Source organism: Agelaius tricolor, unplaced genomic scaffold (assembly GCF_023055355.1).
Source record: "Agelaius tricolor isolate 1412-34295 unplaced genomic scaffold, bAgeTri1.0.p SCAF_4, whole genome shotgun sequence".
NCBI lineage: Eukaryota > Metazoa > Chordata > Aves > Passeriformes > Icteridae > Agelaius > Agelaius tricolor.
Genome location: NW_027269264.1, coordinates 34,625,676 through 34,638,629, shown reverse-complemented (window position 1 = coordinate 34,638,629; position 12,954 = coordinate 34,625,676). Strand labels below are relative to the sequence as shown.

Below are 12,954 nucleotides of genomic sequence, written 5' to 3'. Positions count from 1 at the left end.
CAACCTTGGCTTGAACACTTCCAAGGATGGAGCATCCAGAACTTCTCTGGGCAACTAAATCTACTCTGCTTTGGTTTAAAGCCATTATGCCATATCCTATCCCTGAAGGTCCTGGTAAGTCTCCCTCTCTTTCTTATCAACTTCCTTCAGGTTCTGAAAGGCTGAAGTAAGGTCACCCTGAGTCCTCTCCAGGCTGAACAACCCCAGCTGTCTTAGCCTATCCTAACAGGAGAGGTGTTCCATTCCTCCTCTCAACATGGGCTAAAGAGCAGTCCCCCAGGCTGTAACTCCAGGAAGCACAGAGGTAATTCTTTTCAGCCAGGAAAGAGCAAATGTGTCTTGATGGTTTCAAGATGGATTTGGATTTTGCTGAAAAACAAGACCATCCCTAATGTGATATTAAACAAAATGAGAATGTAACTTATGTCCATTTGTGGAGTCTTAGGCTTGCAAACCACATAGATGTATCATTCTCACTCATGTACTTAAAAATGGCAAAACCTTGAGAATTAAAATCTATGCTTGAATCCATTAAGGAACAGACACAAACCAATAAGAGATCATAGTTAGAAAGTCTCTCACTGTCACACCATATGCAGGAAGATTAGGTCTTGCATCACTTGTGCTGGACTAAAGACACCTCTTTTCCACTGCTGTACTTATTGGCAGATTTTTGTGGCAAATCCTATAAACAAATTCCTACTTAATTGATTTCCATTTTCATGTACAGTCCTATTACTTACATGCTTGTTTCTAAAACTGAATTTCTGTTATTTTTGCTTTACTGTTCTTTGCAGCAAAAGACTGCTCCACAGAATGAAGTTAGCTATTGGTTAGCTAAATACCACAGCCATTTCAGTAGATATGGACACAGTGTAAAATGTGAAAAATGTCCATGCTAGCAGGGATAAAGGATATTTTCAAGTCCTAAACATATGTTTGATGACTAACCACGTGCAAGAAAGCACATTTGGAAACAGCATAACAAGATGATAAATAGAGATTTTCCAATGTATTTTTGGAGAACCATTTACTTATTGTGAAACAAAATCTCACAAATTTTTCTGAAACTAATTCTCAAAAATACCACATTCCTAACTGAAACGCCTAGCATACACTAATGGTAGCAAAACCAAAAACAAGCTAGCTCCAGCTGCTGGAAATTATCTCCCATGTCACACACTGCACCATGCAATAGCTCGGTTTTGGTTCCTCACATTCTGAAAACCATACAGACTGTTTTGAAGTAGAATATGTAAAAACATAAAATGAATAATTTCAGTGTCCAGAGATATAAAATAATGCTAAGAAAGTAAGTTAACAGATAATTCTAGAAATTACATATAGGAGAAAAAAAAAAAGCCTGGAAAGGTATTTTCACTTTTTTCAGGAACAACTGGATGGATAGAGTGATTCCATATATAATAATTTATTCAACCTGATAGGTATAGTTCAAAATACTAAACCGGGATTTCTACAATAAACTGAACAATGCAAAGGATTTGTCTGAAAAAAAAGTTTATTTGAAAAACACTCAACAACTATTATTAAGAAATTATTTTTCCTTTCTACATTAACATATTTACATATACTATACACCTTTATATATATGTATCTATGCACACACACATACAGAGTTTTAATTTGAATTGTGTATTACTATATTGGATCCATAAAGCTATGTATCGTACAACAACTTGGTGTAAGGTTTTGCATTTCTTGGATATAACAGTCTTCTTTTTGTCTGTAACTGTGTAAAATTGACTAATTTGAAGACAGGTTATCTCAATGCATTGCAAGTAATTTCCTGTAGACACTGTTATTCACATTAGTAGTCAATGTAGCCCTTCTAGTACTAGTGGTAGACATCAACTGGCCACTGCTGTTACTAATGTTAGGATCAAAAGTCTTTTTACAATTGAAGAGACTGAAAAATTGTCTCTGATACTGAGAAGAAGCATAGTAGTAAATAAAGGGGTCAATGCAGCAGCTAATGCTGCTGACAGAAACACAGAGTAGATAGGCAAAGTAGAGATACTCTAAGCTGTTGTCATATGAAAAATGGATATAATGAATTAAGAGGAGAACATTTGTTGGTCCAAAGCAAATAACAAAAACAGAAAAAACAGCCACACACAAGAGCAAGGCACGTGTCTTCTTATTTTGCTTTGCAACAATGGTGGAAGAACTAAGACAGCGAATGATACACACATAACAGACAGTAGAAATTATAAATGGCACTATGAAAAACACAGAAGAGAAGATAGAGAAGAAGTGGACGTAATAGCTGTGAAGTTCGGATTCTCTCAGCACATCGTGGCACGTCGTTATATTTAACCTGGGTATTTCCATTGTTTGCTCTCGTAGGAGAAAAGGTATAACCCCGGTTATTGCTACAAGCCATATGATGAAACAAACCAGTGAGGCACGAGGTAGCGTACGCCACCCCAGGGACTGCATGGGGTACACCACAGCTAGGAAGCGATCGACACTTATGCTCATCATAAGCATTATTGAGCAGTACATGTTGCAGAAGAAGGCCGCAGTGATGAAACGGCACATCTGAGGCCCAAAAACCCAGTCATTTCCAGAAAAGTGATAAACAATCTTAAATGGAAGCACACTTACAAAGAGAACATCTGCAAGAGCCAAATTCAGCATGTATATTACAGCTGGCTTTTCGATTTTCATCTTTTTCAGAAACACGAGTATCGCTGTAATGTTCAGAGGGAGACTCAGCACAAGCACTACGGTGTAAACCGAAGGAACAAAACGAGTCAGCCATGGACTAGTGAGGTATCTTGCCGTTTGAACTGACATCATTCGTCGTTCAGGTAGAAATGATGCAGTCTGATTGGTGGCTCCTGATCCAACTTCCAAGTCATTTTCAGTATCACCGTCAACAGGAATAAGATCAGCCACTGGACTGGAAGAAAAACGGATGGAAAAACTTCTGATGATGTGTGGTATGCTGCTGTTATTTGGAAAGCCTGAAAAGTAAAAAGTATTAAGATTAATAAGTCAATATTTAGATGGTATGGGGAAGTGAAAACATCTTTCAAGAAGGAAAGTTAAGATTAGATTAGGTAAACAAAATAATAAGGTTAATTTCTGATTCAAAGCACAGGTTGCCCACAGGTCATCCATTTTATTTTACCTCCTCCTGCTACAAATTTAGGTAAGATGTCCTTCTTTGTTTCCCATCTCTTAGCTTGAAAGCTTTTATTAGTAGTGATTCTAGCTATGCTCAAGGATCCTACCTAATCTATGCTCCCCTTGGGCAACTTTAACACAACAGGCAATCTGCCAGCCTTGAACTGTCTTGGCCAGACCCTTCACACATTTTGTAAGAAATGAGATGCTGGCATAAGTGCTCATGCACAAAATTCCCACTGGAAGTACTAGAAGTACTCGTCACCAAAATCACAAAAAGTAAAAGTGCAACTAAAGCATCATGGTTTGGAAATATTTCTGTGTGCTCTGGAAACATCTTACACAACTCGAAGGCCCCCATTAAGAGAGATGGCAGAGCAGTTTTCTAGGTAGATATGGATCAACCTTTTGCTTGTAACAGATGGTTAGCCACAGATGGCACTGAAACACTTCCCGAGTTCTACTTACCCTAACCCACAGCGTGCAGGACAGGATGTGTCTGCCATACCCCCAGGGCCCTTCTGAAACCTACAGTTCCCTCTACAGTGAAGTCTTCTGCAGCATGCTTTCATAGCTAAGTCATGACAGGCTATATCTACTTTTTGAATGTAACAAGCCAGGAAATCAGTGTCATGAAGCATTAACTGTCTGGCAGGGGATTATTTATGTAAAAAAGAAAAAAACAACCAATTAATCAAAAGAACTATTTAGGCATTATTTCAGCAAAGTTGTTTGTATGGAGAAATACTTTCTAAGACTGTAATTTTCAGTTTTGGCTTAATCTGCTTTGGCATAGAGTAATTCAAGTGTACTGTGGGTAGACAGAAGTGAGAAAATTACACCTACTCAAGTAACCAGTCACCTGTTTGCCTGTGCAATTGATCCTTTGTTGGATCTTTGATAATTAAAACAAAAATGAGGTGTCTTAGCTCACATCTGTGAGTTGAAAGTACATGATTCACCTGTGTAAGATCGTGCTTGTTAGAAGCAATTATTTGTTCTATAGTAATTGAAACCATTTTTTTTTAGCAAAATATCTTAAGGAAGCAGATGGCAAAGAGAAAAATGGCTCCATCTTTAAGCAGGAGTTACCTCCCTTTGTGCACAGGCAGTGGCAGAAGGGCCCTACCCGGCATGGATTTTTGTGAAATTCAAACTTGAATGTGGGGGGGAGATCAGAGGACTGGTAAGGCAATTTAGTGATTTTATTTAGAGTGGCTGTGCTTTATGTACCATGCTGTGTCACAGCAGCATTCTAGGGGCAGAGAGACAAAAGGGAAGTGTTGGAGAGAACAGTTTTCATATGCAAAGTGACTAGATTGCAACCTCTGCTGGTCAGAAAAAAAGATGCTGGGAGCTCATTACAGAAACTGTAGTAGGAATGATGTAGTTTGAAACAGAAATGATAGAAGTACTTGAGATTTGGTGATTGCACAGAAGGGCACTAAACACATTTATACTAGGGTCTATTCTGTCTTTTTAAAGAGAACAACGGCAGAACTATAGGTCCTTAATCTTTAACACATTATACACTTAGTCCAAGCAGCTGCATGGCTCAAAGAGTCAGCTCCTAGCTTTGCAGCCAAGCTGCAGCACAAGTCCTTTTGTATGACACCTCTAACTTCAGCCTGTGGCTGACATCAAAGAGTTAGGAGATTTCCTATATTTAATGATCATTGCAATAGAAATATGTCACAAATGACAGGACTGATCTTCATCTCTTTTGGGGAGCATTATAACTATACTTGAATGAATAACCTCCTCTCCCCATATTTCTTACACCTGGAAGCTTGACTCCATGGTAAAGACATCAGTAAAAGTGAGGAAAAATCTGTCAACTATACCTACTGTATCTCCAGTACACACAAGTTTTATAAATTTAAGACTTTTAATTCTATGAGTATTTTCAAACCAAAAAACTATTGAAAGAGAAGATAATGATAATTTTAGTCCCCCAAAGGTTGACATGTCCATCTTGCTTTCTCCACCACTGTAGAACAGTGTACAGAACCAAAGAAAGAGGTGACATGGTTCCATGTGAGGAATGCATGTTTTTGGGAACACAAATATTAACAGACTTGAGAGAGGAAAGCCTGGAGTTAGGAACTGTGTTGCCAAGACTACCATGAGGTGGTAACTGAGACACCAGCACCTCTCTCATCCCAGTATCCCTCAGCTTTGAAGGACCTGAGCTGTGCTGCAGTTTCACACTTTTGAGAACCAGCAAACCAACTTAATCAGTCACTGACCCTTAATGACTGAGGTTAAGTCTCTTAGTGTGGGTGCTCTGGGTGATAACCTGACCCACTTCTCCTTACTAACTCCTAACTGAGAACAGTACAAAAATATGCTACAAGAAAAAAAATGCTATGACTGGGACAAGTACCTTTCACTGACTACCAGCCATTGTATTAGCTATTGCTTATAATTAACTGAACATTGCTAATAATTTTAATTATATCCTGAATTCTTGGAGACATCTTATTTACAAGTTTATTAGATGAAGGGATTTAGAGTCACTTTTACTCCATTACAGAAATTTTCTAAAAGTAGAATCCTATTACAATAAATCAGAACAAAAAAAAAGTATAAATACTTCAAGTTTCTTTAAAATTATCTGGAATATTTTGGTGAAAACTATGTGTTCTTTGTATATGCAGAGGCTTTCTAAGTTCAGAGTTGAACTCAACCTTCATTCTGTCAACATCACCTCTATGCTGACTCCTGTTCTCAATCCATGTTCCCATTTTGAACTTAAGATGACATGAGGTACTACTTGCAAGCCAGCTTTGTGGAAAAATGTAATAACGCATCACACTTGCTATTTCGGTGCCACTTGACAATATAAAGAATGGTGACTTAAATTTTCTTGATGAAACTAAATTTAATTTGAAAGCTTGACAGCCATGTATCAGTTCCTATCCTTTACCAAGCTGCTTGTATGACACAGTGTAATTCTAGAAAAAACAGTATGCACTCCATACTCTCTGAAACAGAAAGGCAGACAGATACTGCCCTGAGGTTTTGTATTCTTTTCCTGTCAGTGTTTACATGAAAAAGCTGAAGATAGAGATTTATTCACAGAATGGAACAGGATGAAATAAAGTCATATAATTTCAAAAGACTGTAATGAACCTTCATGGCAAACAAAAAGGCCAGAACAGGAAAGAGGCATTACGTTTAAACTGGGTTAGTACACGACTGCCAATGTACAGTAGCTCTACAGAAAATAGCTACAACTACACCAGAATCTGTGCAATTATTCTTTTCTAGCTGTTTTCAAGCTACAGATACCATTTGTCTAAACATATTTCACTACAGCTTAATTATTTTTTAATAATTAAAAAAATCTGTTAGAAAAACACAAGTAAAGCTTGTATAATGATTACAAATGTTCAGAAGGTCATCTTATTTTTCTAGGCTGCCATCCAATCCTTTTGGAAGAAGTCAAGCTTGGTTGATTTTTATTTTTATAACAAATAGGAACTCTGTCATATCAGCAATGAGAATAACTGCTCTATCAAAATATCTATAAAATTTAACCAGCTATGAAAGAACAAGATTAGTAAACTATGAACAAATCAACAGCAGGATAAAGCAGTGAGGTTTTATCCTTGAGGTGTGTGTACTCAGGACACTGAATAATAAGCAGTCTTTGCCTCCAACAAGTACTTCAAGAGGCAAAAATTACATAGAATCAGTATGACACTCAAGTTGCCCAAAGTCTTCTTTTATTCCCTGGAGTTTTTTCATCAGTTCTCCAACAAGGACATAGAGGAATTACATAGAAAGCTCAGCAAGTTTGTGATTGTTTAATTTTAACACTCCACAATGTGCTATTTTCTATCAATTATTACATATTGTTCATCAGCATATGTGTATAAACTATACACATATGCTGTTACCCTGACATTTTTTTAAAATACAGCGATATTTGTAATTTTTTTTCATGTCTATTTTCATATGCAAAGGACTACTCTGCATCCCACTCTGTGAAAAAAAATACAACAGCTTTGACCAATCTTAAGATCCAGAAGAAACTTGAAAAATATTTCTGTAGGCCCATGAGTACAGACAGGATGTTATAAACCAGCAGACTTCACATCCCTTTGTGATGTGAGAGACTAGAGAATAGGCTCCTACACAAGCCAATCAAATATGTTCCCTATGTGCTGCTGGACAACCAATAATACTGATTTATGGGCATTACTGGTGACAGCTGCATGTAACGAATAGGTTTCTTTTATCTCCTCTTTATATAACCCCAAGTGATAAGCATCTAGAATCTAAATTACTCAGTAGCCCATAAATTAGGCATATGAACGCAGGCTCTGAAGTGCATGCCAGACACATTAATTACAAAATAAGACACAATCTTGTAGGAGTGATGATAGTTATTTGCTTTTATAAAAATAAAACTGAATTTTTTATGCGTTCACATCTCCATTTATACAGAATTCATTATTAGATTACACAACTGATGTAGTAGCGATCTGAACACATTTACTTGCAAGTTGTTTTCTTGCAACTGGGTGTCTGCTCTGTTTTGCTCTCCTTTCTCATCTCTTTAACCACATATGCTGGCTTCAACCAATATAATCACTCTATTTTGCCAGCAGTGTCCCAAGGCAGGGAAGTCCAGGCGAGTTCAGACCTTAGTCAGCTCAACAGCACTGGTCAGATAGTTTGTGGGCACTTGACACCAACCTACTGCCAACCTAGTGCTTTTTCACCTGCCCAAAGGAACAGCACGGTCAGTAATGTGGTAACTGTGCACAGTGAAGGATGAGGGAAAAGCAGGAGAGAAGTTGCAGGTCAAGGCCAGAGCAGATCTCGGAATACAACAGTGCATGGGCAACAGGAACAAAGTACATTGTGGTAAAAACAGGTTATCTAGGACACTGGGGAAATTATATTATTGCAATGGCAATGAGCACAAGAAGAGCAGAAGACATATTCAGACGATCAGGTTTTGTTTGTTTTGTTGTGCATGAAGTAACTGGAAGAATACCACCAACAGTGAAATTTTTGTCTAGCATTAACATGTAAAGTTTGTTATGTTAATAACAAGCCAGCACCTCCTTCTCTTAAAAAGATATTTTCTTTAGACTCCCCATATGAACATGATCTTGACAGCTTCCTTCCCACTTGTCCTTGTGCCAAAAAGTTGTCTAGCAAAAATTATTTACCCTCTCTGATGCTTCCCTCCCAGCATACTTACAAACACTAGGTCTATCCCCTTTCAGTTTAGCTCAGTAGTCAAAGTATGTTATGCTCTGAAATTTCCTCTTAGCTGCTCATCCAATCAGCCCTTTCATGTATGTAGGACCTGAGGCTTTACTGCAGGTCATCTCGTGGGACTAAGTTATTTATACAGCAGCACTATCACCACTAGCTGATTGAAAGAAATCTTAAACTGAATCAAGCAAAACAATAATAGCAAAAAAACCTTGTGCTAATCTCTAAATGCACAATCCTTTGTAGTGCTGTGCCTCTGCCATAAGATGTGAGGTTACATGCACGTATGTCTTCTCCCACCTTCCTTTCCTCAGCATCTCCATCGTCTAACAAGCTCTGAGTGGGACGGAGCCATGGGCTCACCAGTTAGGGTGCTGATGTTGCTATTAGTGAATAACCCTGAAATATCCATGGAAATCATCTATCTACTCGGGGTGCATATTCTGAACTGTTCTGTGCTTGGCAGATCATCCGAAGTTTGCGCCGCCTAGAAATTGAGCTGGCACTCCCTCCTACGCTGTTAATGAAAGGTTAAGAGAATCCAGCAGCAAGTCTCGCCGACCAGGTCCGTTCCACCACCACCTGCTGCTGCCTGCCGCCCTCCTTAGCTACGGCGTCACTCACCACCCGCAACAGCCTCTCCTCGCCGCTGCTGTGAGCACAAAGAGCCCAAGAAAACTCGGCCCGAACTCGCACTGGAGCTCCCAGGCGGGAGCCGCACGGCCCGGCTGGTGCGGGCACACGGTGCCGTGCGCTCGGACCCGCTCCGGTCGCTCCCCGCGCTGCGGGCACACAGCGGGCCCCGCCGCCAGCCCCGGGCCCGGCCCCCGCCCCGCGCACCCACCTGGCCGGGCCGGCGGGCAGCACAGCAGCGCCAGGGCGCACAGCAGCGCCCGGGGCCGCATGGCCGCGCCTTCCTTCCCGCACTCCGTCCGTCCGTCCGTCCGTCCGTGCGGGCGAACCTCAGCAGGCTGGGGCTGTCGAAGAGCCGCACCGGGACTCGCTGCTGCCGCAGGGAGGGGGCTGCGCTCCGGGGCGCGGCGGCGCGGGAGGGGAGGAGAGGGAAGAGAGAGAGGGAAGGAAGGGGAGGAGAAGGCGCAGGGGCAGCGGCCGCGGCCCCACGGGACACAGAGCCCCGCAGCAGCCCCCGCGCCCGGCTGGGACACGGGAAGCGGTGGCGGGCGCGGCCGGGGTGAGAGGTCGGGAGCGCCGGAACAAAGGGTTATGTTCAAGGAATTATTCTAAGCTAAGTTTGCCGAATTTGCAGTCCGACTGCCTCACGGGAACAGTTCCAAGACCAGATGAAATGCCTGCATTACTCACAGCTGAAAGATCACGCTGGTTCAGAAAAGCCCCTTACAGTTGATCTACTTCGAATAAAGGAGATGACGTCCAAGCTTGCTTTTATTGCATGTGTTCAGTAAACTGCTCTGCAAACACAGGGCAACCCAAAAGTGATTCATTGCCCGGCTCTGCGGCCCTGTCCGCTGTACCAAAATCCCCGAGAAAGCGGTGGCGCTCCCCAGTGCAGTGGCATGTGCCATGGACAAACTTGTGCGCTCCTTTAGAGATGCTCATGAATCAAGAGGGGTTGAAGCAAAACCTACGTGAAGGTTATACAGGAAAACATTTTGGTAATTTTGCAGCTATTAATTAGAAGCTTTGCTTTACAAACATCCCACTGATGTTTAAGTGCTTTGTGTTTATTAAGCCCGTAAGACAGTCAGAAGCTTTAAAGTGGACACTGGCTTGCTAGGGTGTGCTATCCATGCCTCAACTGTACTGTTTACAGCAGTATATACAAAATGGGAAGGAGGGGAAGGTTGATTTGAACTTGCTTATATGTATGAAGTGCCTTTATTACTGCAGAAGCACCGACCTTCGTTTTTAATGGAGAATAAAGACCCTGGAAAACAAATTTCCCTCATCATAAATACTGGTTCCCAGCAAGCTCTGTGTCCCTGTGGTGTTCTTCTCACAGTACTAGCGCCAGTTATATGGCATGGTTGAAGCTGACTCTGTATAGAGCAAGAAATAAATAAAAGTTTTACAGCTGGCCAGCCTTCCTACAGTTCTAGCATCCCACATGCTCTGGGAAACCTAGAAAAAATGCCTTATACTTAATTGAACTATTTATCTGTTTGGAAAATACCGTGATAAGAGGTGATTATTTCATCTGGGAAGAGAAAGTGAAGCTATTCTTGGTCATTTCTGTGGTCTCACAGTTCTGTAAACACACACAAAGGTTGCTCTTCTAACTTTCTAAACCCAAAACAGAACTGAACAAAACCAGGTAATTTTAAAAATTACTCAGGTTCTCAAAAAAACCATATATTGCCAATATTTTTCTTAAATTTCAAGAAGCCTTAACCAGTGGGTCAATGTTTGAGGAATACATTAGATTACAGAGTTTGTGAAACATACGAAGAGAAACTCAGATTGAACCTCCAGGAAGTATTTTAGTCACAGACATTAGAAATAGTCCTAGTGCTATTCTATTTCATCTTTGTAACCTAGTTATTATAAATACAGCAAGTGAATAAAACTCATGCTTGTTAAATTTTATGTCTGCATATGAAAACCAAATTTAAATTTTGTATCCTTTAGTTTTGTGAATCAACTTGCTCCTTCCTCTCACGATAACTTATTGTAACAGAGATGAAGAGTTCATGACTTATAAAACTTTAGTTTTTAATTCTACTTTTTGCATCTTTTTCAGAATTTTCGGGTTTTTTTAGTAGAGGTATGTTACAGAACAAAACTTCATTCCTGTTAAACACACCAAGTTTACCAAAAAAAGACTGCACCTACCTAGTAAGACTGCTACATCATTACTGTTTGTGGAAGATCATTCTTGCTGCCAATACAGATTACCCTGTAGCATGTCAGAGGTGGGTAGTTACTGCTGAAAGATGAGCATAGAAACATACCTCAAAAGCAGGGAAATCAGTCATCTAGGTAGATGGTTGTGTATCTAGTTACAAACTTTTCAAAATCACATGTGGCTGTCAGGGTTTGGATTTTCTGGGAATGAAGGTTTTTGTTTTATTCCTGTATTCTTTAAAAGAAAGTTGGACAGCTAAAGTAGGTCCACAGACCAGTGCAAAGTGAAATAGAAAAATCTAGTGCTTGTGTTGGTGTTCCTGTCTGCCTGGCCTAAGCAGAAGGATGTTGTTCTGCAATTTTGTGGGTAGTTTTGTATCTTCAGAGGCCCTTGAGAATGGAGAAGTTCCAAAATAAACTAAGTTAGCTGCCAAGCACTCTTAGTCAACTCTGAAGACACATGATAGAAAAATGCAAGCCTTGGGGTTAACAGGCTGAGACTATTGCCTATTATAATTTCTTTTCACTACCACCAGTTAAGGAGGACAGAGTTGAGAGATAGGCAGGTTGTGCAAAGAAAGATGCATTTTCTCCTGTACCAACAACTGATGCATAGGTCCAATTCAGTTGTACTGGCTTTTTTTCCTCAGATTTTGAATCGGCAATGCAAGTCTTTCCACACCACCATTTCATGACTGAAGCTGGTTTCAGCAAGTCCTATCTACTGTTGAAGTCCCCACATTGTATCTTACAGTAGCCTCTATAAAGCCTTTCTTTTTTGTTGTAGTTAGTAGCAGTCAGCAGCAGTGGGTGATAACAGAATCACTTTGCTCATTTGTATGGTGCTTCACACTACCATCAATCTTATGTGGGGGTAGAAAACATTGTGGTCAGTCCTGTTTAGCAGGGTTCATATTATTGTTCAGTGGCAAGGCCCTAAATGGAACTACCTAATTAAGGAAAAAAGCTTATAAAGGAGTTCAAAGGAATTAAATGGAAGTTACTCTTTGATGTGCACTAGGAAGAACAGGAAGCCCAGGAAATGGCTGGAAAAGGAGTGTGCTGGTACACAGACTGTACCATTCATACTTGTCATTATGTGGGAACCAAAGAAGCTTTTCTAAGCTTGCCTGCTCCAGGAAATAACAGAGGAATGTGCTATTTGCATTAGAACCAGGCAGGTACTAGATGTGTCAAGTGTATCACACAAAATTGCATATCGAGGAGTGAGTTACTCCTATCAAGGCTGTGGGTCTCTGGCCTGTCTCACCAGCACAACTCCAGGCTTTTGACACATTTCCTCAAGAGTCTGTTCTTAGAAGCAACATCACACCTGTGGCAGATATAGTGCTCAGCTAGAGTTTGTTAAAAATACAGCCATTAGTCAACTCCGTTGCAAATAAAAAGGGGAACAAAAGATTGGGAATTTAATTGATATTCAAGTAAAATTCAGTTCTCTTCTTTGGAAGGAAAAGTGATGCACTGTTTTCACTTTTCTATCCAGCTATTTTAAGTGAAGCAGGGTATCAATACTACAGCGTTTATGTCATATTAAAATAGTTTATACATAAACAGCTAGAAGAAAAATGGAATCACATCATAGTTTTTTAATCCTGTAATTCGGGATATTATCTGTTTTAAAGTAGTCATGTATTCAAACTTAATGTCATGCATAAATTAATATCTCTGGCAAATGTAATAATTTTTTCAGCTCATGTAACACCACAGATCAGTTAGTAT

General features: G+C 40.2%; 1 protein-coding gene across 2 annotated transcripts; it reads right to left on the bottom strand.

The window, feature by feature from the left end:
- Window positions 1-1,501: 1,501 nt before the first annotated feature.
- On the bottom strand, window positions 1,502-9,713 carry F2R (coagulation factor II thrombin receptor). 2 transcript variants are annotated; one of them, XM_071425232.1, is made up of 2 exons: window positions 9,236-9,713; window positions 1,502-2,926 (listed from the first exon to the last, which is right to left on the bottom strand). In XM_071425232.1, the coding sequence occupies exon 2, from the start codon at window positions 2,821-2,823 to the stop codon at window positions 1,786-1,788; it is 1,038 nt and encodes a 345-aa protein (XP_071281333.1). In that variant the 5' UTR covers window positions 2,824-2,926; window positions 9,236-9,713; the 3' UTR covers window positions 1,502-1,785. The 2 variants fall into 2 exon arrangements, with proteins under 2 accessions (XP_071281333.1, XP_071281332.1); XM_071425231.1 differs by having other exon boundaries at window positions 1,502-2,990; window positions 9,236-9,694.
- Between the last annotated feature and the right edge of the window lie 3,241 nt (window positions 9,714-12,954).

Excerpts from the sequence above, each read along its gene's own strand:
- F2R (XM_071425231.1), bottom strand. The coding sequence starts at position 9,296 with ATGCGGCCCCGGGCGCTGCTGTGCGCCCTGGCGCTGCTGTGCTGCCCG. Across the intron at positions 2,991-9,235 it reads CTGCCCGCCGGCCCGGCCAG|GCTTTCCAAATAACAGCAGC; the intron begins GTGGGTGCGCGG and ends TTTACTTTTCAG.